Source organism: Capricornis sumatraensis, chromosome 23 (assembly GCF_032405125.1).
Source record: "Capricornis sumatraensis isolate serow.1 chromosome 23, serow.2, whole genome shotgun sequence".
Classification (NCBI taxonomy): Eukaryota; Metazoa; Chordata; class Mammalia; order Artiodactyla; family Bovidae; genus Capricornis; species Capricornis sumatraensis.
This window is the reverse complement of record NC_091091.1, coordinates 19,292,032-19,319,874: the sequence shown is the minus strand read 5'-3', so window position 1 is coordinate 19,319,874 and position 27,843 is coordinate 19,292,032. Positions and strand designations below refer to the sequence as shown.

The 27,843-nt window shown below is 44.4% G+C and overlaps 1 protein-coding gene across 1 annotated transcript; it reads right to left on the bottom strand.

Annotated features, from left to right (window-relative positions):
* Positions 1-26,347, bottom strand: PI4K2A (phosphatidylinositol 4-kinase type 2 alpha). The gene is made up of 9 exons (XM_068961460.1): positions 25,913-26,347; positions 18,176-18,376; positions 13,591-13,722; positions 13,064-13,217; positions 9,409-9,470; positions 7,366-7,465; positions 6,477-6,610; positions 5,943-6,002; positions 1-2,273 (listed from the first exon to the last, which is right to left on the bottom strand). Exons 1-9 carry the CDS (start codon positions 26,345-26,347, stop codon positions 2,112-2,114), a joined length of 1,440 nt encoding a protein of 479 aa, XP_068817561.1. The 3' UTR covers positions 1-2,111.
* Positions 26,348-27,843: the final 1,496 nt, after the last annotated feature.

Sequence of the window (27,843 nt, the reverse complement as noted above, 5' to 3'; positions counted from 1 at the left end):
GCTGGGCCGGGCAGCTCTGTGAGGGCCACCCAAAAGCCTGCCCTGGCACTCAGGGCCCAGGCTCTCCCAAAGTCCACATTCAAGGCAACCTGAGTACAGGCTTCAAGGAGAACAGATGTGGGCCAGGAAAGGATGCCCCGTACTTTCACCTGCCAGGACTGGGACCAGCTCGCTCTTACATTGGACCCAATTTCCTTTGCGTCCCAGAGCTGGTCTGGCTGAGGGCAACGTGCAGATCTGCTCAGTGGGGGAAGCAACCAGCCCTTTAGACCGCCCAGGCCCTCTCCACCCCAGGTGGGGCAATTCAACAACACGTTTATAAACAGATGTCTGTGGAGAGCTAAATATACCCTGGTCCCCTCTGGCCTCTGGGAGCCCTGCTGCTCCCAAGTTCTCACAAACATGGCCCCCAAGGCCAAAGTCCAGGTCAGCTCAATGGGATTGTCAGGGCTGGGGCGGGCGGGGAGCAGCGCCTCTGTCCACAGGGCATGCACACCCAGCTCCAGAGACTCTTCTGTTGGCGGGGTGGAAGCCCAGGGTAAGCTGACTCCTGGGGTCTGTACTGGAAGGGGACCAGCCTGGCCCAGCTGACAAGAGGGCTGCACACCTCCGCTCCGCTTCCTGCAACAGCAGGAGCTAGGCAAGCAAGAGGGCACACGGCAACAGTCCCCACTCCTTTTCTTTGGTTGGTTTTCAAACCTTCAAGATAGTTTCTTTCCAAGGCTGATTGACCAATTGCAGGGTGCCAGAAACTTGAACCATCCAGGGCTGCCCCATAGCCCTGGGTGGCACCCTCTGTACTCACCACTGAGGCCATTCTTTGCTTTGGTGTAGAAAGGGCTCGGACAGCTGGTAAGGGGGAGAGCTGAGCGGAAAGAGACAGGGAAGCAAGAAGATGCACACTGGGCTGGGCAGGCACTGGGGACAGTGGGGACACCTCTCTCCTTAGGGCCCCACCTTTCTCGAGAAGCCATAGAAAAACGGGCCTGGAACAAGAAGTCAGGGAGCAAAGGGAAGCTGCTAATTAGGAGGCAGAATACAAGTCTCATTGCCTCCATCCAGCAGCAGTGGTACCACACAAAGAAACCCAAGGACTTAATATCCTGTCCTCTCATGAACTAGACCCACCCTAGAACCCTCACCGAGAGCCACTCCAGAACCCAGAACCGAACCTATCAAGTCAAAAGAGTTGAGAAAAAAATAAAAAACAACAGGAACAAATCAGCAGACTGGAAAAGTCTGTCGTCTCTGGCCAGGGCCAAGGACTAGGGGAGCAAGACAGGGGTAAGCCCACCCACAGAACATCACAGCTTCCAGCATATACTTAGTGGTATGGATCATGTTCCCCTGCTGGGGAGGTAACTGCCTCCCTCCTGTCTTTGCCTGAGGGGAAAGCAACCTACAGTCCTGGCCTAGAGGGGCTGGGTCCCCAGCAGGGAAGGGAGCAGAGGTGATCTAGACAATCACTGTAAAACTGCTGGGAGTTCCAGAGCAGTTGTCCCCTCACTGTGAAAATCGTGTCTGGAGTCAACCTACTGCACTGGTGGGAGGAAGACGGAAAGAAGACTCGGCGAGACACAAAAGGGAAGTGTGGCTTCTGTCTGTCCCGGCACTGCGAGTCACCCAGCTGCCTTGGTCCGCACAGTAAGGAACTGTGAGACACCTGGATGTTTGGGTCCATGCACATTTAGGTCTGGATCAGAGGTTTTGCCATGAGAGGGTCTGGGATTCTACCTGGGTTTTGCTACTAGTACTGAAATTTGTATTTGTATTTTTTCTGATGCAGAATATAACAAGGAATAGCAACAGAGCAGGGTGTCCAGGAGGGAAGGGACTTTCCCAGCCTGCCCCCAGGAGATCCTCCTTTCCCCGTTTGGACGGCTTGCATGGAGTGCCAGCCCTCCCCAGCACTCAGGAGGGCCCACAGCACCTCTGTCCCTCTGCTCATGCTTCTCCCGGGGCCTGGGAAAGCTTGGAGGGAGTGGTGAGCAGAGAGGGAGGGCTCTTAAGAGCACTGATCTCCACCGGTTTCTCTGGCTTTCTTGCAACCCGCTCCCCAGGCTTCCTCCCAGCCCAAGTCTCAGACAATATGCCTTTGTCTGCCTCTGGGGCTACCACCAGGAAAAGAAGGGCTTCCGACTCTGAAAGCTCTGTGTGTAGGACTCGCTAGAAGATCGCTGGTGGGAACGGGCCGTCTCAACAATCACAGGTGGCATCTGGACGAGGTGCAGGGGACACTTGTTGTCTTTCAGGGCCTGGGTCAGATTTAGGATCTGCAGGGGGGAAATGAGATCAGTGAGAGCAGTGCCTAGGCATCCTGGTCTGCCTCCGAAGGGAGACCCGCAGGCAGAGTGCTCCTATAAATCAGTACAAAAACAGACCATACACCAATGGAAAACTGTACCGACAGGCTATTTACTAAAATAAGAATGTAAGAGGGCAATACGCAGAAAATGGAAACCTCTCTACCTTTTAAAAAAATACAAAGGAAAACAAATACCTCCTCTTTCGCCGGTCTAGTCAGTAAAGATACAGAAGAAGATATCGACTCAGAGTTGGGGAGTGTTCAGATCATGGGACTGTTTTTCAGAAAGGCAAGTGGACCATAAAGGCTTAAAAGTGGACAAGCCCTCTGACTCAGCAACTTCATTTTTAAGGATTAAGGGAACAATCACTGACATGCACAAAACTCTTAAGTTTCAATCTATACAGTGCAGTATTGTTTGTAACTGAAAATTATATAAATGCCCGAGAGTATAGGATCAGTTAATAATCTAAGGGACTAGAAACAAGCAATTAAAAAACATTCTACGGGCATGGAAAACTGATCACAAAGTCTTGGACAGAAAAGAAAGGAGATAAGGAACCAGTATTCGTGTGACCCCCACCTTTATTTTCTAAAATCCTACTTTCTTATCTGTGGAGGAAAACAGGTCTTAAAGGTTGGCAGTGATTATTTTGGGGTCAAGAAAGGTGACCTAGAGATAGGGTGATTTTAGTTTATCCTTATTTTCCGATTTTCCTACAAAGACTATGTATTTAAAAAATAAAAGCCATTTCAGTTGAACTCTACCTCTCATGCTGACATCTTTGTTTTAAATAAATTTTTACTTTAGAATAATTTTATACCTACAGAAAAGTTACAAAGATATGTACCTTTTACCCAAGTTCTCCTAATCTGATCACCTTCTATAACCATGGTACCTTTACTAAGAAATCAACACTGGAACATTAGTATTAACCACACTCCAGACTTGACTCGAATTTCACTAGCTTTTCCAGTTCTGTTCTTTTTCTGCTCCAGGATACCACAGTATGTGTGGCTCCTCACAAATCTGTGTCTGTATTTTACAGACATTTCAGACATGTGAACAGAGGAACACATTTCTTTCCCCTGTCACAATCAGCCACCACCGTGTATCTTCTCTGGTAGGAAAGAACAAAAGCTGAAGTGGTCCTACCACAGCCTTTGAACCACCGGATGCTGAAGATTTTCACAGCCAGGTCAGAGGATGGCTGGGCGGCTGGCCCCAGTCACATAGACACACGCCTTGAGCCATAACGATCCTTGGCCTACAAAGGCTACCCTCAAAGAGGCAGAGGTTCACCTGGAACAGAGGTCACAAGTGGATCCTACCGGTAATGAGTTCCTTTTTAACTTCATTGTCTGGGCATTTGTCAGCACCCTACACTGCTTCAAAGAGCTTTGAGTACAAGATCAGGGCAGGGAACTAAGAAGAGATTCAAATGGAATCAGAGTGGACATGCAGGACACCATCCAGCTGATGACACAGGATTTTACTACCTCTCTGGCTGGGTCTTCAGGTTAGAAGCCACCTTTCAAGTACATTTAAGTCTTTGGGGTAGAACGTCAAACTGTCAACAACTTACTTCCAAAAGATTTGGCCAAATGCAAACAAACAAAATCTATCTATCTAGGGAGAGAGACAAATTCTAAAAGAGATAAAATTATATAGATGTATAGATAATATTCAGATAGATAACATTTAGCGATATGAGATAAAGCAAACGTGGCTAATTAAATGTAACGACTGGTGAGTCTAGATGACTCCCTTCTTTCAATTTTACCGAGGTTTGAAATGTTCCTAATTTAAAAGTTGAAGAAAAATTTATAGCAGGTACATAATGCCAAAAAAGAAATTCTGTCTTTGAAGATGTTATCAAAGAAGCTTTCCCTCAGACTCTGCGTTCTTTATCTAACATCTGGTTAGAAGCCTTTATGGTGAGGAACAACTCTATCACCCGAATCCATCTCTCCAGGGTTCCCATTCTTCCCCTTGGGCTCCAGGACACTGTACAGTCCACTCCATGACTGCGGCTCAGGGAGACAGAAGGTGGTGCATTCCTTCCATCCATGTGCTAGGAGGAGGAGCTGGACACTCACCCATGACTCATCCTGACAGTTTCAGCGGTAGGCACTCTAGGTCGTAAAATGCCACCCGCTCTCAAAGGACATTAACAGCACACGATGGAAAGAAAGCTAAAATGGCTCGCTCTCAACCCCTGCCCCTCTGCCTTTTGCCACTCTAGATAATGGCCTTAACTAAATAGAATGAGAGGAAAGCTGCTATGTTTGCACGAGACTGGGAAGGGGTTAGAGAAGACAGTGCAACAGGGACAGAGGTGCAATCTACACAAACTAGAGAAGTTTGCTCCTTTACGCTGAGTTTCACAATGCCAGAGTATGCCACGCAGCTTTTAAGATTTCTAACAATTCTGCCAGTCTAACTGGGCCTTTACATTATTTGGGAAATGTAGGAAGACCATCTTATGATATTCAGGCAGCTCTAATAACTACAGCTATTAAATCCTCTGTCTGTCCCATTTCTAGAGAAAACGGGTTTGGTAAGCTCAAGCGTTGCCCTCATCAGAAGCCTTTTGCTAAATGGAGGAAAGAGGGTAACTGGATAATCATGACTGAGAAAAGCTTCCTGTCCTTCAAAGATGTGAGAAGCTGTATACAAAACCCTAGTAAAATAGCTAACCCATGTTGAGTACTTCAATATACCAGCACTACTCCAACTGTTTTCAATCACTGATCTCATAATAACCTTATGAGATAGGTGCTGTTATTAATCCCATGTTACAGGGAGAGAAACTAAAAGGAGGAGAGATTAAGCAACTCGACTGAGACCTCACAGCTAATAAATGGCAGAGTCAGGCTTCAAATCACACACCCTGACCAGTTTGTGCCCTAACTGCTAGGCTAGTCCAGCTGTCTTTAAGACTTCAAAGTGATACGCAGAATGTCAGTGTCCTCGAGCTTTTAGGCAATTTTCAAGCTGTTCTTTGCTCTGCTATGGAAGATCAACAATGCCTTGGTGGTTTCCTTGGTTCTCTTTGAAGATGAAGGGGAGAAAGAAGAAATAATGTGGCTTGTAACTGTAACAACAAAAATTATACCCATGACCAGCATCTGAGTGCTTACCATGTGCCAGGCATGGTTTTTACTAAACACTTGGTACACATAATCTTATGTGATTCTCTGACCAACTCTGCAAAGTATGGTAACTGTCCTGCTCTATAAAAAGGAAGCAGAAGCTCCTGCCCAAGGCCATGGTGCTGGGGAGTGGTGAAGCACCAGTCTGACTCCAGAGCCTAGCTCTTAATCACCAGGGGTTATCGCTGCCTTGAGCAACCTGAGGACCCAGCCCACCAGCTAAATCCACCAATGAACTACCAAGCAAGTGGCACAGAACCAAGCACATAGTAGGTGCTTCACCAAATGCCTGATACCATGGAAGAGGTGGGAGATCTGGGCCAGCTACCTTTCCTCTCAGGTGTTAAGACAGAGTCACAAGCATGGATGGCACAGACTAAAATGGGTGTGAGATACGACCTTTACACACTCACTCAACATGAGCATATGACCCTCTCAGAGAGACCCTGGGGATGACACCAGGAGGATGTCCCAGGCTTACCTGCCCCCGCATGACAGCAATCTGCTTATGGAACTGGCCCCTATCGAAACCAGGATCTTTCTGCAAAAAGAAGGGCAGAAGGAGATACAACCTGCATGAATGCCTCAGAAGAACTCATTTTCCTCCTCCAACTAGAAAACCCTGAGGAGGCTTAGTGATGTTCACCCCAACCCCGATGACTCCGTTTCACAGACAGCAAAATAGAGAACAAGTAACCATCTTGTCCTCAGTTTCATGATTAACTCTGAAGAACTCCAGGCTCTGGGGCTCCATTTGAGAATGAGAGCTCTGTAACACACTGCAGCCGCATGACACACAGGACACGAACCAGTGTGACTCAGCCCAGCTGCCAACTGTTTTCACACCAATCCAAACTAGGTCTTGCTGTCCACAGGGAGGAAACCTTGCTCTCCACTGGCTAACACAAGCCAGAGGATGTTTCCATTCTATCTTGGCTTGTATCAGGACAAATTAGGAAAACCACTGGAATTTTTTCTTCCATATGGTTTTAAGGCTAAGGGTCCCAGGGCTAACCTTGAAGAGTTCATACAGATCCTCCTCCAAGTCCTTGACGAAGTTAGGGTCTGATATCTTTGGAAGAATCAGATCTTTAATCTCCTGAGAGAACGGGATTTTTGCCTGGGGCAACCAGGCCCAATAAAAAGGATCTGAAAAGAGGAAAAGTCAAGATCAAAGCTGGTGTTGAAAGAGTCCCTGTCCATTTATGTCCTCCACCTATCAGAGCACAGGTAAAGTTGCATGCCCCTTATTTTAAACACAACAGAAAATTAAAGCGACAGGGGTCGCTAACCCTAAAGGCTAACCAGTTCCGTGGAGAAACCGGGGTTCAAACCCAGGTCTGTCTAATCCCTGAGCCTGGGCTCATTCCCAGACATTATATGACTTTTCAAGATGCAAGCCTACCTAGAAGCAATCATCAACACTTGCCAATGAAACACTGAGATGCTCCTTCTCAAAAGACAGACAAGTACTGCAAGGGGACTAGTAAGCCCCTACTTGTCTCTCTCTTTTTAAAGGGTTCTCAGTTATAACGGGGCCAGGGGTTGGTTTCCAGGATGTTGACAAGGAAGACAGAACAGGCACAGCAGCTTATATTTAGAAACACGAATCGAATAAATTATGATAAGACAGTCTTCAGAAAGACTAAGAAAAATACAACGCAGAGATGTGAAAACTCAGCTCTGTGCTTCTGATGGGAATAATGTATGGGAAAAAGGATACTAACAGTTTACACTGTGGAGTAGTTGCCGTGTGCCAGCCATTGTGCTCAGGTGCTGAGCTGCATTACTGCATTAGTCCTTAGAACAATCTTGTGATAGAGGTATTATTCTCTTCATTGCACAGATAAGAACACTGAGAAAGAGCAAGAAAAGAGCCAGACCATAGTGGTCTTGAGACTTACATGCCCTCCAGGAGTCAGGATGCTTCAAAGGGAAAGCCAGTCCATTATCTATGGCCGCCACCTTGATAACAGGCTCCTTCACCACCACCCAGTCTGTGTCCTGAAGAGCAAGGGAAGACTGAATACTTAGGGAGCCCCACCTTCCTCCAGCGCTTTAAAGCAGAAGCAAAGGCTCCCATCTCAACCAGCTCAGGCACCAGTCCTTACTCAATCTCTGAACCGGTTTCCAAATTGTTACCTGGACTTAATATATTTATGGCACTTTGATTTGGCTAATTCAAGGTTCTCAGAGTCCCTTTCCCTTCTTAGAAAAAGTACACTTCCTCAAAAGTTGTCACAGTCCTTAGTAACACAGGAAATGACAGTAACAAAAGAGAACTATGAGCCATTCCTCACAGGGAAAGGCAATGAGAACCCTAAGAGTCTAAAAAAGGGACAAAAAGTTGTGTCTGACTCTTTGCGACCCTATGGACTGTAGTCCGCCAGGCTCCTCTGTCCATGGGATCCTCTCGGCAAGAATACTGGAGTGGGTTGCCATGCCCTCCTCCAGGGAATCTTCCCAACCCAGGGATTGAACCCAGGTCTTCCACATTGCAGGTGGATTCTTTACTGTCTGAGCCTCCAGAGAAAACCAAAAATACTGGAGTATTTTAGTAGCCCATCCCTTCTCCAGGGGAACTTCCCAACCCAGGAATTAAAGTGGGGTCTCCTGCATTGCAGGTGGATTCTTTACCAGCTGAGCTACTAGGAAGCCCATTAAAAAAAATGAAGAAAAATCAGTTATAAGTCAGTCAAGGTCCTTTAATATGGACCTTGACTCAGTGGCCACTTCACTGGTGGTGACATTTTCCAGCAAGATACTAGAACTGTGGATGAAAACAGCTGGTTGCATTTGCACAACGGAATCTGTTCCTCGGCTTCACTGAGGCATTAAGAGAAAAAGGACAAGAGCTGAGTGCAGAGACAGTGGAAGAGGCTGCCTGGGACAGCGCGTGTCAGACCCTCCCAGCACTGTGTATTTGGCTCCGTGCTCAGGTTAACCAGTGCCACCACAGAACAGGGCAGGTGGGCTCAGGATACCTGTACCAGAATCCTCTGGGATACCTTACTAGAAGTGTGAGATCCTCAGTGTTACCCGAGATCTACTGGAGGAGAGGCTTGCAGAATCCATGCTGTTTTTAATAAGCTCGTCAGATGGTTCTGATGTGCAGAATTTCTGAACCACTGACCTGACTGTGGGAAGCATTTTGCAGTATATATGTGCCTCAGATCATCACAATGCGCATCTTAAACTTGCACAGTGTTATATATCAATTATATCGCAATAAAACTGGAAGGGGGAGAAAACACTAAAAAGAATAAAAGCCAATCTTACTCTCCTTCTCCAGGTAGCCTTCCTGCTAAATTTTTAAAATGCACAGGGGAAGTGTGGTGGGATAGAAAAGCAATGAGAGCATAAAGAAAGTTGTAGGAAGCAGCTTTTTCTAAACTCACATTCTGTGGAACTGTAGTCTTGTGAGAAAAGTACTCCATGGTCAAAGGTTTAGAAATCACTAGGCCAAATGAAATCACACAGGCGCACTGATGCATTATTTCTCAGACCTTTACTATGCTTCCAGACAATGTGAATCTTCAAAGAAGGCACAAAGTATGCAACAGATTCCAAATTTATTTGAACTTTTCTTCATTCTATCTCTATTAACATCAATCAGCAGGATATTCCTTACAAAAACATATTGAGGTGACAGAGGATGAGATGGTTGGATGCCATCATGGACTCAACGGACATGAGTTTGAGCAAACTACAGGAGACAGTGAAGGGCAGGGAAGCCTGGCTGGCTACAGTCCACAGGGTTGTAGACAGTCAGACATGACTCAGCAACTGAACAACAACTACCAAATATTAACCTCAATTTTAAAGGCGTGTGCTATCCTGATTCCTCTGAACTTATGTGACCTAAATATCACACTATTATGTGCTTCCATATTATGCGTATACCCCACCTCATCCTCTCCTTAAAAAGATACAGATTAACCACTTACCCGAGAGTTAGAACTATCCATTGGACAATCGTATTTGATCAGCCAGTTGTCATTGCCTCGATCTGTGAACAGAAATATGAAGTTAGTAGACAAAACTGGGGTGATTTTCACATTCAGTAGTGGTGAATTAGACATTCTGACACAAGGAAACCAATCATACTATTAAGAACAACTATTAAAAAGGGACAAAATGTTTTAAAATTTCGTGAAGGGATTGGAGATTTTATAAGACCCTTAAGAATTAGACTGTCATGATCTGGGAGAAGAAGACTCCAGAGAGGGGAGTCCACTCGTTGTGGCTTCTTTTTTCTTACAGCACCTGCTGCTGATTTGGGAAGAGGTGGTTACGAGGCTGAGAGGTAGAACAGTGTGCTAACAGCCCCAGGGAGCTAGGGAGACAAAGCTACGGCCTGGTGACTGGCAAGGAGGAGGAAACCCTGGTAGATCATCCATGCTCTGCACTGAAACCTAAAGGCCTAACACCTTGGAAGTAAGCAGAAGGTAAGGTATTTCTTCTCAATACCTAAAATTAATGTGATCCTAGGCTTCTGATGACCCCAGCAGCTTGCCAGAGGCAAACATCTTCTTCCAGACAGGATTGATATCAACATCCTTGACCTCCAAATAATTCTACAGTTTTTGATATACAATATCTGACACTTAAAAATAACAAGGTCTACACACAGACAAGATGACACGAAAACAACAGAAAATTCAAGTAAATCTACAGGGGCCCCAAAAAAGATATAAGCTCTGAAGCATTCAAGATAAAATCCTTAATACGTTTAAGAAATAAGAGTATCAGCAGAAAACAATCATCTACAAAGAAGAATCAAACAGAAATTCAGGAAATGAAAAATACAGTTACCATATATGGACAACTTCCTTCTCCACAGAAGCCATGGAAGCAAGAAGATTAATGAAATGTTTTTTAAATACTGCTGAGAGAAAATAATTGCCAATCTCAAATTCTATGTACAGTAAAAATATCCTTCAAAAATGAAGCTGAAGTAAAGACAATTTCAGACAAACAAAACAGAAAATTTGTCACCACCAGATTAGTACCTCAAAATAATAAAAGTCATATAAGAAAAATCCAGACCAAACATCATATTCAATAGTGAAAGACTAAAAGTTCTTCCTCTAAGATCTAGTGCAAAGGAAAAATGCCCAGTATTACCACTTCTATTCAACGCAGTACTGAAAGAACAGAGCAATTATGCAAGAAAAGAAATAAAAAGCATCCGCATTTGGAAATGAAAAGGTAAAATTATCTCTATAGATGATATGTTTTTATGCAGAAAACCCTAAAGATTCTACGAAAAACTGTTAGATCTAATAAATAAACTCAGCAAAAGTCAGGATCAGGATACCAAGTCAACCACAGAAATCAGCTGCATTTCTATTCAGTAACAATCAACAATTCAAAATGGAAATTAAGAAACAAACCCATTTATAATATCATCAAAAAGAATTAAACACTTAGGAATTAGTTTACTAAGGAGGGAGAAGACTTGTATAATGAACACTATACAATATTGCTAAAAGAAATTATAGAGACATAAATAAATGGTAAGATACCCCATGTTCACAGATTGGAAGATTTAATACTATTAAGACAGCAGTCCTACTGAAGGTGAACTAATCTAGAGATTAAATGCAGTTGTATAAAAATCCCAATGATGTTTTTTGCAGAAACAGAAAACCTATCCTAAAATTAATATGAAATCTCAAGGGACTGCCAAAGAGCCAAAACAATCCAGAAAAAGAGTAAAGCTGGAGGAATCACATTTCCTCCAAAACTTACAAACTTATTACAAAACTTACTACAAAACTATAGTAATCAAACAGTGTAGTACTGACACAGAGACAGACCAATGGACTAGATTACAGAGTTCAGAAATAAACCTTTGCATATATAATCAAGCACAGTTTGACAAGGATGGGACGACCATCAGCAGGCTACAGTCCATACAGTCTCAGAGAGTTGGACACAAGTGAAGCGACTTAGCACGTATGGGGAAAGCACACGGAAAGATGTTCAACATCACTAGTCATTCAGTTCGGTTCAGTCGCTGTCGTGTTCGACTCTTTGTGACCCCATGAACCACAGCATGCCAGGCCTCCCTGTCCATCACCAACTCCTGGAGTCCACTCAAACCCATGTCCATCGAGTCGGTGATGCCATCCAGCCATCTCATCCTCTGTCATCCCCTTCTCCTCCTGCCCTGAGTCCTTCCCAGCATCAGGGTCTTTTCCAATGAGTCAGTTCTTCACATCAGGTGGCCAAAGTATTAAGAGTTTCAGCTTCAACATCAGTCCTTCCAATGAACACCCAGGACTGATCTCCTTTAGGATGGACTGGTTGGATCTCGCACTAGTCATTAGTGAAATGCAAATCAAAACTACAATGAGATACTACCTCATACCTATTAGTATTAGGATGGCTACTATATATATATATATTTATATATATATGTTTATATATAGACTCAGAAAATAACAAATGATGGTGAAAATGTGGAAAAACAGGAACTCTCGCGTACTGCTCTTGGGAACGTAAAATGATGCAGCTGTAAAATGTTTTCCATACTGTTTAGTATAGTGAAAGTGAAGTCGCTCAGTCGTGTCCGACTCTTTGCTATGCCGTGGACTGTAGCCTACCATGCTCCTCCATCCATGGAATTTTCCAGGCAAGAGTACTGGAGTGGGTTGCCATTTAAACAGTATAGCGGTTCCTCAAAAAATTCTAAACACAGAATTACCATATGATATAGCAATTCTACCTCTGGGTACACACTCAAAAGAACTGAAAGCAGGGTTTCAAAGATATTTGTACACCCATGTTCACAGCAGAATTATTCACAATAGCTAAAATGTGGAAGCAACCCAAGTGTCTGTCTACAGATGAATGGATGAGTGAAATGAGGCATCTACACATAATAGACTATTATTCAACTTTAAAAAGGAAAGAAATTCTGACACATCCTACAATACGAAAGAACTCTGAGGATATTATGCTAAGTGACCAAGCCAGTCGCAGAATGAAAATACTATATGAGTCCACTTGAATGCATGCATGCTAAGTTGCTTCAGTCGTGTTCGACTCTTTGAGACCCCGTGGACTATAGCCTGACAGGCTTCTCTGTCCATGGGATTCTCCAGGCAAGGGCACTGGAGTGGGTTGCCATGCTTTCCTCCAGGGGATCTTCCTGACCCAGGGATCTAACTAGGGCCTCTTAGGCTCTTTACCACTAGCGCCACCTGGGAAGATATGAGTGCACTTAGATGTGGTGTTTAAAGACAAAACTGTCCTGTACTAGGCCAGGCTAACACAAATGACAAGGGATCAAGGATGAGAGCACTCTGTGCTGCTTTAGAAGAGCCAAAGTGTCTTCTGCAGGAGACTGGGAGAGAGGCGAAGATGAAACATAAGTACTCACCGCCTCTGATAATTACACATGATGTGCTTAGACAAAGCTGGTCTAGAAAAAGTATTTTCAGCACCCTCTCCAATGTGTATAACCCTTCTGTCTTATTAAAAATTCATCCTGACAGGGTACTCTGATACCAAGCTCTGCAAGCAAGCCTCCATGTCTGCCCTGTGGCTCCTCACAGCCAGGCACAGGGCACAGGACCACCCACAGCTGCTCACCAGTGTTGCGGATGATGTAGTCCAGGACCACCAACCGCTCAAACTGCAGGAGCAGCTGCCTGTTAGTGTTCTCAGGAAGGGGTTCCGCTTCAAAACGCCGTAGCCAGTAGTCTGCATCTTTGTAGCTTTCAACAAAGAGCTGGAATGAACCAACCTGCAACCAAAGAGGAAGACTAGAAGAAGTATTTCCCTACAGCCCAAGTCCAAAGATCCCAGGAGTAAGCCAGGTACCCATGAAGGCCCTATAGAGTTTATATTAGAAAAGGGTTGTGATGGTAATTGCTCATCCAAATTCAAAAGGCGCAGTTAAATGGTCCATAGGAGTAAAGTAAGGAAGTTATAGTCTCTATTCTCTGGAGAATTACTCCTCAAACTTTAGGCCCTTGACAGAAATGAATAAGACTGGTGCCTCAGGGTAGGCTATTCAAGTGTCCAAAGGTGGGCCTGCAGACACCTTACTTCACCACTTGGATGGTTATGCCATTATAATCACCACCTCTGATGAGCCACCTGGGTGCAGTCTATACCTTCGGTGGTAGCCCAATGCGGTTAAACCGCTGTCCAACTTTTGGCACTTTCTCCAACGCAAGCCGCTTGCCCCTGGACTTCACTCGGTCAATGGCACTATAGTTGAAGGTCTCACTGGCCAGGTACACTACCTACAATGGAAACAGAAGAGATACCAAGGTTGGAACGAGTTTAAGGAACTATACTGGTATGGCGAAGAATAACAGCTAGATGCTCACCAGCACTGCTCCTCTTCTGCGTATGGAAAGGACGCATCTCTCAGCACTTCTAACTGGGAGCAGCCGGTATGTGACTAGTTCAGGCCAATGCAATGCTGGCAAAGTGATGTATGCACATTACTTTCAGGCCTGGCCCCTAAAATTTCCCATGATCCTTAGTTCACATTTCCCAATCTGTGCAGCTGGAAGAAATGCAGGGCTCAGAGATGGTAAAACCACATCACGGAAGGAGCCAAGATCTCTTGTGGCTATATAAAGTGACGTGGATCTAGGAGAGCTGCCTAACTGGCATGGATCTTGATGTGAGCAAGAAATAAACTCCTATCATGTTAACCACTGCAATTCAGGGGTTGTTATAGCATCTAGAATGAATTACGCTGACACTACAGCTAGCTCCTGGGTTAGGAGAAGATGGTCCAGGATCTATTTTCTCTCCAAATAAAAATTAATTGCACTTTATTCCATACCTTTTTATTTCCTGTTGAATTTTATACTGTGTGCAATAATTTACATTTAAAAATTAAACAAACATTAAAATTGGTTTTAATTTTTAGTGCATTGCTATGTATTTATATAGACTATATCTGGAATACTAAGCAAGAAACTAGTAATAACATCTGCCTCTGAGGAAGCAAATCAAGTGGCTAGAAGACAGGGGTGGGAGAGAAGCTGGATTACTCTTCTTTGTTTAGGTATGTGGGTGTGCTTAGCTGTGTCCAACTCTTTGTGACTCCATGGACTGTAGCCCACCAGGCTCTTCTGTCTACGGGATTTCCCAGGCAAGATTACTGGAGTGAGTTGCCATTTCCTTCTCCAGGGGACCTTCCTGACCCAGAGATCAAACCCAAGTCTCCTGCGTCTCCTGCACTGTAGGCAAATGCCTAACTGCTGAGCCCTGAGAGTGGGGGGTTTGCTTAATCTCTTGTGCCTTCTAATTTTTACACTAGATGCATGCATTACCTTTTAAAAATTTTTTTTAATGGGCCACCAATATTACACTTGATTGTCAAACTGCAGAGATAACCAGTATAATCCACAATCCATTTGGACATCCATTATCACACTTAACCAAACTGTCTCGTGATTATCCATATCTAACTTGTTTTTTAAAACTAATGAAATGTGGGGTGGATGAGAACCACCTTATTTACATTAGCATCCGGAGTACAAAACAGTGCCTGGCATATGCCTCTTTATTAAGTGAATGAATGAATGAGTTACAAGCTTCTTTCAGATAGCACTGAGTTTTAGTATATAAATACCAAAAATAAAATTTATAAGAAAATTCTTTCTTTTCCTAACCCTTGTAAAATTCATTACAAGTAACCAATTTTGCCCTTGAACCTTAGAGATAGCATAAAGTAATTCCCTTCCTCTCATCCATCCATCCATCCATCCAGTGTTAACAGGGTACCTAAAACAGATATGCCAAGATGTATTATAGGTTAGCACTTTCTACCTTACAAATCTGGAAACATCAGCACAAAACAAATGGGAAAAAAGGCTTTCTTAAGACTATCTTGCCAGTTTCTATGATGAAAACCCTGTTCTCAAGACATATACCACACTTTCCCTCATCAGATTTATTTTTGATCAATTTTTGTAGTGAACCACTCTTTCCCTAAGACTAATGAAACTCTCATAACCTGAAACCTTGTAGGAACAGACAGCAGAGATAGTGATCAAGTGAGAATTAGAGCCTTATTATCTGAAGCTCTAGCACAACTGTAAGCCCCGTCTCCATAGTGACAGATACTGTGATCAACTGGATAGAATCCTGTCACAAGGGTGGGGAGGCAGGAAAGAGAGAGATCTCCTCTTACTATTCTCCAGCAATGTTATGTTAAGCTTGCAAATGTATGTTAAGCTTGCAAAGTTCTATCTCATCCCAGTCTCCTGGAAGACATGATTTTTTGTTGCTGACTTTTTGATGCAAAAGATCTTCAGGCCTCATTAAGGTTCTCTAATAGGGAAAGAAGAAGACCAGAGATGGGGAAGAACAGGATTGTGGGGCGTGGCATTAATGATTAGAATAGTCATAAAAATACCAGAGGCTAAAATGTATGGAGTGTTTACACAGTGCCAGGTGCTGGGCTACATACTCCATGTGGATTATCTTGTGTAATATTAATGGCCACCCTATCAAGTAGCCAGTTGTAGTGAGTAAGGATGACTCTTCCTCGCAGTGCTGGGGCTTCTTATCGCAGTGGCTTCTCCTGTTGCAAAGCACAGGCTCTAGGGTGCATGGGCTTCAGCAGCTGTGGCATACAGGTTCAGGAGTGGTGGCTTACGGGCTCTAGAATGCAGGCTCAGAAGTCGTGGCACACGGGCTTAACTGCTCCACAGTATGTGGAGTCTTCCCAGACCAAGGATTAAACCCAGGTCCCCTGCACTGGCAGGTGGATTCCCATCCACTGCGCCACCACGGAAGTCCAAGGAGGAACTCTTTATATCCCTATTTTTATAGTGAGGAAGCTGAAAGGGAGAGACTGCGGGAGTGTCTTGACTCACTTGCCCAAGGATTTCTCAATAAAGAGCTGCAGCACCAGAATTTGAACTTGATCCCTGATTCTTAGGCACTGCACTGAGAAGCATAGGCAGAACAGACAGGCATGGGGCCTGGGTGGTCTGCTACTTACCCAGCAAAGCAAGGAGATTACAGAGTGATGAGCAACGAGTACTTAGGATTTCTAGAGTCTAGGAGGGGCCTGGTGGGAGGATTTCAGGTTAGGCAGGAGATCTTAGGAGCGTTCATCATCATGTAAGATGTTCAGTGTGCTGCTTCACTCTATGTACACAGAGAGAATGAAAGCTCGAAGGGAAGGAGTGCGCTGCACAAGGCCAGGCCGTGACTTAGATGTCAGACGGGAGCTACGAGCTGGGAACTACAATCAAATATATCACACATTCACTCCATTGGCCTGAGGTTGGGGGGGGTCTCTGTTACTGTTCTTTTTTCATGGTTTGATATCTATTCACTGATTCAGCTGGTACTTAAGGAACACTTACTAGAAGTATAGTATTTTGCTAGGTGCCGAGAATGAGAGAAGGAAATTTCAAGAAGTTTTCCCTGATTTCTACTTCCTTACAAACTAGTTGGCTTATTTGAAGTTTTTTGGCAGAGGAGCAAACACAGTTAAACATCCACAACTATCACATTTTTCTTGTAACATACCCTGGGAAAACAGGAAAAAAAAGATTTGAAGGGAAGCTTCTGTCTGCTGATAAGGCTCTCTGCCCACAGTCTGCTATCTAAACCTGCAAAGAAAGCCTCAAACACGGGTTTTTAACCTAGTTCCTATGGGTCAAAGGGTAGATTTCAACTGGTCCAGGAACCATCCTCTTGAAATTATATACAGTAATTGCAAATATGTATATTTTTTGTGGGAACAAAACGTATAGCTTTTATCCAATTTTCAAAGAAGATTAAGACCCAGAGAGAGATACAAAGATGGCCCTGCAGCCATAGGGCATCAGACCAGAGTTCTGCCTTAAGCTGTTACTAAATCTCAGGGAGTCGTATACTAAATGGGTGATGACGTGTCCTTAGATGTTCATATGCTGACCAGAAGGTTTCTTCACCTCAGAACCCGTGGAAGGTTTCAAGAGACATCCTGTAGCAGAGTGGTTCTTAACCCAGTAACAGTAAACTTTCTGAAACTGTTACAATCAATTCTATATTTAAACATGTTTTTGAAAGGGGGTGGGAGGTATGGTCCAGATCCTGCATTAGAACTTCGGCTAAGTCTGTAACACATTTAAGGTATGTACAAATCCATTCTAAGTGTGGATTTGCCTAGATCTGGGAACCCAATTTTGTAATGTTCAAACAAGCACCAGAATTCCATAGCATAAAGATGGGTGAGGAGAATTCCTTGTCAGTTTCCTGTAGGTGTTCAGGCCAGACCTTTACACTAACCCTCAGCCAACCCTAGAGTCCTACTTGCCAGACCTTGCATTAGTGCTTAGCTGACAATCAGCTAGTCCATTGTAGACTGTGTTTAAATCCTGGCTCAGAAATCTCAGAGTGAGCTACAAAAGTAGGTAGGTTTCTAACCAGCTTGGGCTCCTGGGATCCAAAGTCCCAGGGAGCCCATACATGTGTATCAGAAGGGAACCTCCTGAAATTGTATGCAAAAAATTTATGTGTATCCTTCTCAGGACAGCTTTCATCAGATGATCAAACCATAAGCCTGCACATACCACTCCCCACCAAAAAAAAAAAAGAAAAACAAAAAAAAGGCCAAGAACCCTAGACTCAGGGTACAAATAGCCCTTCACTGGATCTAGCAGTCCCACCAACATGGACTTAGGCCCAGGAAAACTCTGGCCAGGCAGAAAGGCATCCGGAAGACAGGTCACTGACCTTTGTGCGGGGTACAATGTTGAGCTCCAGTTTTTGGTCCACCAGGCTGGCCCCTGCCTCTGAGAGGTAGCCCTGGTTGAGGACAAGGCAGTCACGGCCAAAGCAGCAGGGGCAGCACAGCTTCTGCAGCCACTTGGTCCACTTAGGATTAAGTTGCCCATATGGCTCTTCATTCTTGGGTTTGAAAACAGCGATGATCTTCTACAGAGACAAAAGGAACAGGGTGTTAAAGGCAAGTCCATGCCCGTGGCCCACAGACCCGGTCAGCAAGACTCTAGAAGGAAATGAGAGGGCACAGGCAGACAATCCCTATGTACAGTTAGACACTTCCCTTGAAGGGAAGACACCACTGCACGTGCGCAGCTGAGAATAACGCTGCCAGAAAGGGCTGTGGCCAGAGGAGATGCCAATCTGGTACCGATGGCACAAGAGATTTTAACACCATCAAACCCCAACTTCTAAGGTGCATTAATACTCACTGTTGCTCCACATCAGTTAAGGAAAGTATCAACTGAAAGGAAATCAGTACGGTATCATGGAATGAGGTCAAGGAAATTCTTTTATCAAAGGCTGACTTCCTCTATCAGCCCTACTACCCCCACCCATCTTAAAATAACAAGTTTAGGAATGACAAATTAAGTAGCAATGGAAAAGAAAGATCACAGCAGGAAAAAGGGTCTGCTACCTGATTAGTGTGGGTTCTTTTAAGTAATGCTCATAGGCAAGGGACCAGGACATGAGAGGCCACAAAGATTAAGATCCACCTTCTCTAGCAGACAATAACTTAATTCTCAAAGATCCTCAGACATATGGGATGCTGCTGCAATCTAGAAACAAAGGCCTTCCCTCCTGAAGGCTTTCTTCCACAAGCCAGTCAGCCCCCTTAGGTTGTTTTATATTTATCTCATTCCCTCCAGTCCCCAAACTGGTATTTTCAAAGGAAGAAAAGTAAAGTAAATATGCTATTCAAGTGATTCATCTTAATATCATATGACTCTCCCTCTCCCCTCAGCCCACAGCCAACTCAAGCTAGTCTGGGTCATAAGACATTTTCCTGTGGGTGTCATTTCCTGAATGGCCAGTCACAGCAAAACCATACATCCATCTGCCTGCATTATGTAAGTACTCATATTAGGAACTGGCTAGGCATATGTCTGAAACAATAACTGGTCAATCTTGAGGCCAGTCCCATCAAGAAGCCTTGCAAGAAGGCAAGAGAAAAGAAGTACAAAAGAAATCAATTGATTCTTAAAGGTAAACTTATTCACCGGGAAAAGTCAAATGCATATGTTCATTCAGAATTACATTATTATCCAAAGTGGCTAGGAAGAGGCCTGTTTTGGCAATCTTCCCCTCTGTCTCCACACCCCTGGAGCCCTGGGCTCTGAATCACACACAGCAGCAGTAGTAGTGACTGGCTCAGCTCGCAGAGAATGACTTTTGACTCCACTGGAACTCTCTGGAACCTGGGCAGTGAAACCACAGGACAACTTGAGGCCCATCCCAGAACCCACCAGTCGGTTCACTGAAGTACAATGTGGAGTTCAGCAAGCTGGTCCCCAGTGAAAGGGAAACCAAGACTATTAGCGGGGCTGAAAAATACCAGGACTGAGGCTTAAATACTTCCACTTAAAGAAAGCAGAACTTGGGAATTCCCTGATGGTCCAGTGGTTAGGACTCCAAACTTCCACTGTAGGAAGCACAGGTTTGATTCCTGTTCCTAAGATCCCTCAAGCCACATGATCCCTCAGCCAAAAAAAGAGCAGAACTTGAAGGCCAAGATTGCAGCCAAGCATCATTTATAGGCCAACCTCTCAAACTTCTCAATTTCCTTCCAGCATAAGGACAATCAGAAAGCATTTCATCGCCTCTAAAAGCATTAGTCATCATGATTCTCTCAGTGTAACAAGGGTTTCATTAAATACTAATGTCTGGCATGCACAAATAGAGGGATAGTGGGGGCGGGACGGATGGAGGAACAGAAGGTCATTCAGACAGAAGGGGGACAAGTCCCTTTGAGGACTAAGCGTTGCTTCAGTTCACCTAGTTGGCGAAATACAGCATATCGGCACTCTGTGGGTTTCCTAGAGAGACATATAAAGCAGCATCTGGCCTAATTTCCAAAGCTAATGTTAACTTCACATAATCAACTATGTTACTGAAGACTCAAGAATATTCTCCTAATTCATAGAAAACAAACTCTAAAACCACCCACTATTATTTGGTTGAGAAAGAAAAAAATACCGCCTAATTCATTTCACCATATTCTCTCTCTTCTTTAATAAACTTTCAATTTCTTTTTACATGTAGGAGAAAGCTTCAGTTTGATGTCAGTATTTTAAAAAACACTCTCCCTTAACCTCTTCCTTTTAACGAAGGGGTTAGCGTGCAGGTATCTTGAGTAGCAGTAATGCATGAAGTTCAGGGTAAAAACAGCAGTGCACAAGGAGGCAAGGGGCTTGGCTTGGGCCAGACCCACACACCATTACTGAAACCTGAAACCCAAAGGGTTTTCTGTATCTATCCAGCAGCTCCAAGAAGCAGCATACTAGGCTATACTAAAATCTAAGACAACTCAATCAAGCACATCACTCATATTATACAGTGAAATATGCAGAAATAACATAAAAGTTTTTTTTTTTTTTTTAAGTTTGGTAAATACAAAGTGGATGGTTCTCCAACTTTCTGGTTTCAGGATTCCTTTAAACTTTTAAAAACTATTAAAGACCCCCAAAGCTTTTGTTTACATGGGTAAAATCTATATTTGCTGTTATTAGAACTTAAAACTAAAATGTCAAAACTATTTATTTAATCCACCTAATCATAAAAACAGGCTTCCCTAGTGGCTCAGACGGTAAAGCGTCTGCCTGCAAAGCGGGAGACCTGGGTTTGATTCCTCGGTTGGGAAGATCCCCTGGAGAAGGAAATGGCAATCCACTCCAGCACTCTTGCCTGGAAAATCCCATGGACAGAGAAGCCTGATAGGCTACAGTCCATGGGGTCGCAAAGAGTCAGTAGAAGAAAACTGTATTCTCACATCTTTAATATTCAGTCTGTTTCAATATCACACATCATGCAACCCCTTGAAATCTCTGCTATACACTCATAAGGAAATGAGAGTGAAAAAGGTAAGTCTATATTCTGTAGAGGCTGGATGGAAACAGTACTTTTTGACTTAACTATTGAGGTAGAGAAGCCTGATTTACATGTTAACTCTTACAAAAGAGAGGGATGGACTACTCCAAATATGTGACACCCTGAAAGAAGATGGGATCCAAATGGAATGTAATAAAGGAGATTCAGCCTGTATTTATTTTCCTGTTCACTGCTATCAACTCAACCTGCCACATCGATTATAACTTGTGGCTTGGGACAGCTCCCTATAACAGATGGTGTGCTGATGATGCTTAAAAATCTCCAAACTACATCTATGTATGATATATAAACATGACTGCATCTTAACATTTTAGTAATAAAAAAGTTACTCTTGGGGGCTTCCCTGGTAGCTCAGTGGTAAAGAACCTGCCTGCCAATGCAGGAAACAATGGATTCGATCCCTGGTCTGGGAAGATTCCACGTGCTTCAGAGCAACTAAGCCCATGCTCTACAACCACCAAGCCTGTGCTCTGGACCCCACATGCTACAACTACAGAACCCCAGCCCTAGAACCCGAGCTCTGCACCAAGAGAAGCCGTCACGATGAGAAGCCTGTGCACTGCAGTGAAGAGCAGCCCCCACTCCGCACAACTAGAGACAAGCCTGTGCAGCAGCAAAGACCTAGCACAGCCAAAGAAATAAATAACTCATTAAAAAAAAAAGTTACTCTGAGATCCTTATTCTTTATTTGGCTATTAGTAGCGTTCTCAACCAAATGTAAGGACATCAAAATTTCCTGGAAGACACAGGTGGTTGGAAGAAACACATTCAATATTACAATATAAATTTATACTTGAAAAATGGAAAATCATACTGTACTACTTTCAAGACTAACTCTTGGTGAAGAAAGTATTTTTAAAAGGCTGAAAATTACTGATATAAGGCCAAGCTCCTAGAACATGTGAGAAGTATCTATGAAACTGTTTTGCAAATACCACTTAGAATTGTCTAATGAATTACTATCCTAAATAGGAACGGATCCTTTTAGAATTACACTACTTTTTGTTTTATTCAATGCCATGTATCCAAGAAAGCCTAATCCAGGGGTCAGTCAGCATGTAACTTAAAAAAGCAGCAAAACACTCTGAACTCCTGCTAAGCACCAGGAATTAGGCCAGGGGCTTTCATATGTGGAATCTCATTTATTTGTCCTAATAAACTAGTCAGTCATATGCTGTTCTATGATTTGGCAATATGAATGCTTAGTATTACTAGCCACTCAAAACAGAAAATGCTCAAAAAATACTTTCGTGAGCAGCCTGAGACCTGAAACACAAGGATGTAGGTGAGCAGGGTAACCTGAGCATTCTACCATGACTTCTGATCCAGCATTTTCCATCTTACTATTTCAGGTCCGTACTTGCTCATTCTGAGAAGAAACCACTCTCAACCGGGAAATGAAATCAGGGCTGTTATCTTCAAGAACCTTTCAGATTGTTCAGCTCCAAAAGTACCTGTGGCAGAAACTGCCGGTTCCCCCAATCTCTGTTCCCTCTTCTTTCTTGGGCACAGGTCCCTGATTTTTAGCTGGACAAAATAAAGACTATACAGTTCCCAGTCACTACTGAAGCTCAGTTCTGGACAATGGAATGTAAGGAGAACAGTCTAGTGCCAACTTCTAGGAAATGTCTTACAGGAAGAGGGCATTCTCTTTCTCCTCCTCTCCTTCTTCCAACTGGCTGAAAAGCAGACAAGATGTCTGTAGTCTGAGCATCCATCTTGGCTCACGAAGTGGAGGCCACGTGCTAGGGATGGCTGACCAGCTGGACGAATGGATGCATACTGTTCATACCGTCTCCCTGATAAAGGAAAATGCCATGCCAGCTCCAAGCAGTCTGGAGACTTCTTTCATGAGAGTCAAATGTACTTTAATTCAAGTTATTATTATTTAAAAATTTCTGTCACACACAGCCAAATTTAGTCCTAACCAATACGGTAGCTGAAAAGAGAAACCAGAGATTCAGATGACTAACTCTGAGGTAGCAGGACGTGGTAGTTAGAAGCGTGAACTCTGGCGCCAGTCTGCCTGGGTCTGAAACCTGCCTTCCATTTAATAGCTTTGAGATTCTGGGCAAATTAGCTGTACTGTGTGTCTCAGTGTCATCATCTGTGGGGACAATGATAGTACCTACCTCAGAAGGTGTTATGAGTATTAAGTGAATTATTATTTGTAAAGCACTTTATTCTTTTAATGTATTATTTTTATCTGTGTGTGTGCTCAGTCACTCAGCAGCGTCTGACTCTTTGCGACCACATGGACGGCAGCCTGTCAAGCTTCTCTGTCCATGGGACACTGCAGGCAAGAATACTGGAGTGGGTTGCCATTTCCTTCTCTAGGGGATCTTCCCAGCCCAGGGATCAAACCCGAGTCTCCTGCATTGCAGGCGGATTCTCTACCGCTGAGCCATCCGGGAAGCCCTGTAAAGCACATTAAGAGTATCTGGCATACAGTAAATACTATCTAAGTATTTCTAAATAAAATAAATAAACACATTTGGAGCAGGGCTAAAGATGACAAAACTAACTATAGTTAGTTTGTGGTCTAGTATAACCCACCACAGCATTTAGGAAGTGATCCTCTGCTCTGAACCACATTTTCCTCAGTGGGAACAGAATGGTTACACTAATAAGTTTTGCTTGGTCGTATGTATTTTGACTTCCCCTCTAAGAAAGGACAGTGGCCAGGAAATTTGGGAGACTGAGATCCTGCAAATCACCAAGAAACACATCCATAGTCTGAAACACATCCATAGTCTGCTATTCTCCATAGCCTATGTACTAAGGTGATAGTACTTTACCTGCCAGGTAGAACTGAGATCACATTACTCCCACCTGTCAGAGTATCAGATCACTTCTCTGCTTACCCAACACATTTCCAGTGTTACAGTGCAGCTGTAACAGTGTCACGAAAGAAAAACAAAAATCTTCCACCTGCTGTTGTACCTAACAAAGATAATCTTAGCCCCTTCAACCAACAAGCTAGCAACAAAGTAAAAACCATTCATATCTTAGATTTCAGTCTGGTTCCTAAATAAAAAATGATGAACATCTCCCTAACATTTAAACCCAAGGACACCTTATCTTTTTTTTCTTCTAGAAGTGATGGTTCCTGTTTGAGCTTTCGATTTAACTCATTACTCCCTTATCTGAGAGATTTGGAAAAACTTTACTCTCAAAGCTTTTTTCCCATCTCGTTTATGTTAACTGAGTTGATGGTGGGAATGCTCTCTGGTTCTTGGTGATAATTCCAGGATAACATCTAGGAGAACAACTGGATCCAACAGGAACCTAACCAAGAGCTACAAGTCACAGTGCGTCCTGGCTATTCAGCACTCCTGTCAAAAGAGCACACCACCAATCTCAAGAGTTCACATAAGACAGATGCAGGGAAAATGTGAGGGAACTCTGATCTCCATCATTTTAATAACAAAAGTATATTTTTCCAGTAAGTCATTCTGGTCCACCTGAGAACATTAACATAGAAGACTTGAAAATTTTTTTGACTCACTGATATTTCAAAGACACCTCTAGTTTGATCTGTTGGTGGGCTGTTTAGTCGCTAAGTTGTGTCTGATTCTTTTGCAACTCTATGGACTGTAGCCCATCAGGCTCCTCTGTCCACCGGACTCTCCAGGCAAGAATACTGAAGTAGCTTGCCATTTCCTTCTCCAGGGGATCTTTCTGGAAGTCAGGGATGGAACCTGAGTCCCCTGCATTGACAGGCAGATTCTCTACCACTGAGCCACCACGGAAACCCTAATCAAAAGAATAAATGTCACTTTTCAGCTGCCTTCCTCACTCCATGTCCCATCCCATCCTCATCCCCCTTTAAACACATACAAGGGACAAAATAAAGGTGAGATAAACACTAGTTCTGGATGAGAAGTGAAAGTAAAGGTAACTGACAGTCCCATGTTTCTTAAACTTTACACTCTAAACTGAGGAACAATAAAAAAGGATTTGAACAATATCTCAGAAGTGAGCAATAACCAGGACAGATGAAACGGATGAGTCCACTCAATCAGCAACGTCTGTCAATAGGAGACCTGGGTCGGTGCAGAAGACATCCCCACAACAGAGAAGGCTGGAAGGGAACCATCAGAGCCCCTGATAGGTCACCGGTCCTCCTGGATGAACAGTGACGACACTGATTCGGTCCAAAAAGAAAGGACGGGCTCAAAGCTCAAATCAGTAAGTAAGTAGCTGAACAAACGTCTGTAGTTTAAAGCTAAGGAACCTACTAGAAAGCAGCATCTCCCTGCACGTCTCTGTCCAGAGGCCAACTGCCCCACCACACCGCAGGGCTCCTCGCTTCTATCTGGTCAATTTCCTCTTTTCTTTTTCCGCTTACTCCTCCCCTACCAAATAAGTTCTGATTTATTTCTTCATTCCGCCAAGCTTCTCCATCTCCAGTTCTCAGGGGCATTCCAAAATCCTGCCCACGAAGCTCCGCACTGTAGTTTTCCCCTTTCGCAGCCTTTCAAAACCCCTTTCTCCCTCTGATTGTGCGAAGCCTCAAACTCCCCCGGACAGGTTCACCCTCCCTGAAGCAGGCGGCCGCAGTCCCCAGCCCGATCTCACCCCCTGAGGGTCCTTGACGAAGTAGCTTCCGCTGGAGCCCTGATAGATGCGCTCGGGGAAGATGCCACGCTCGATCGCCAACTCGGCCTGCCGCACCACCGCCTCGAACTCCGGGTCCTCCGGAAACTCGTTCCGCTCGCGGTGGGCCTGCGCGGCGTGCGCCGCTGCCGCGGCCTGGGCCGCCAGGGCTTGGGCCTGCGCCGCCACGGTTTGCGTTTGACCCTGGGCCGCCGCGCCCCGGGCCCGATCCAGCAGCGGCTGCCGCTCCCGGTCGTGGCCTGGCGAGCCCGGCGGAGAGGGGACCGGGCCGGCCGCCGCCGCCACGCGGACCGCGCCCCCCGGCACCTGCGGAAAGTGAGAGCTCGAGCCGGACGGGAAGGTATAGTCCGGAGGTTGCGCCCGCTCGGGGGACACGAGTGGGCTCGTCTCGTCCATCCCTCAGGCCGCGGGCTCCGGGACCCGGTGCGCTCCACACAGCTGAGTTCCTGCCCCGGACCAATCCGCGAAACTCTCAACTCTCTCTCGGCCAACCAGGTCCCAGTGCTTCCTTGGCCCCGCCCCTACCTTCCCTGTTTACTTGGCGACGAGTAGGCACGACCCCTCGCGCGCAGACTGTATCCAATCAGAAACAACGCCTACGCAATCCCGTCCTCCGCATTTTATGCCCGTCACCTTCTCTGAAGATTGCGCATGCTCCAGGAGCAAGCTCCCGGGTCAGACACGCCCCCTTTCTCTTCCAGCCCAGCAGCGCCCTTAGCTTCCCACTGCTGGCTCTTAATTGGCAGCGAACAAATAAAGGATCCTACCTCAACAGTCCTTAGGGATTTGATTTAGGTCATACCTGAATGGTCTAATGGTTTTCCTCAGTTTCTTAAATTTAAGTCTGAATTTGGCAATAAGGAGTTCATGATCTGAGCCACAGTCATCTCCTGGTCTTGTTTTTGCTGACTGTATAGAGCGTCTCCATCTTTGGCTGCAAAGAAAATAATCTGATTTCGGTGTTGACCATCTGGTGATGTCCACGTGTAGAGTCTTCTCTTGTGTATGTAGTTGGAAGAGGGTGTTTGCTGTGACCAGTGCGTTCTCTTGGCAAAACTCCATTAGCCTTTGCCCTGCTTCATTCTGTACTCCAAGGCCAAATTTACCTGTTACTCCAGGTGTTTCTTGACTTCCTGCTTTTGCATTCCAGTACCTGATAATGAAAAGGACATCTTTTTTGGATGTTAGTTCTGGAAGGTCTTGTAGGTCTTCATAGAACCGTTCAACTTCAGCTTTGTCAGTGTTACTGGTTGAGGCATAGACTTGGATTACCGTGATATTGAATGATTTGCCTTGGAAAGGAATAGAGATCATTCTGTAGTTTTTGAGATTGCATCCAAGTACTGCATTTCGGACTCTTTTTCTAGACCATGATGGTGACTCCATTTCTTCTAAGGGATTCCTGCCTACAGTAGTAGATATAATGGTCATCTGAGTTAAATTCACCCATTCCAGTCCATTTTAGTTCGCTGATTCCTAAAATGTTGACGTTCACTCTTGCCATCTCCTGTTTGACCACTTCCAATTTGCCTTGATTCATGGACCTAACATTCCAGGTTTCTATGCAATATTGCTCTTTACAGCATCAGACGTTGCTTCCATCACCAGCCACGTCCACAACTTGGTGTTGTTTTGGCAACACCCTAAATCAAATCCCTAATGATTACACAATGGAACTGGGAAATAGATTTAAGGGACTAGATCTGATAGACAGAGTGCCTGATCAACTATGGACGGAGGTTCGTGACACTGTACAGGAGACAGGGAGCAAGACCATCCCCAAGAAAAAGAAATATAAAAAAGCAAAATGGCTGTCTGAGGAGGCTTTACAAATAGCTGTGAAAAGAAGAGAAGCAAAAAGCAAAGGAAAAAAGGAAAGATATACCCATTTG

Coding starts and splice junctions, on each gene's coding strand:
- PI4K2A (XM_068961460.1), bottom strand. CDS start 26,347: ATGGACGAGACGAGCCCACTCGTGTCCCCCGAGCGGGCGCAACCTCCG. Junction 9,471..13,063: donor CTACATCATCCGCAACACTG/GTGAGCAGCTGT, acceptor TTCTGTTCACAG/ATCGAGGCAATGACAACTGG. Junction 6,003..6,476: donor ATCTGTATGAACTCTTCAAG/GTTAGCCCTGGG, acceptor TTCTTTTTGCAG/AAAGATCCTGGTTTCGATAG.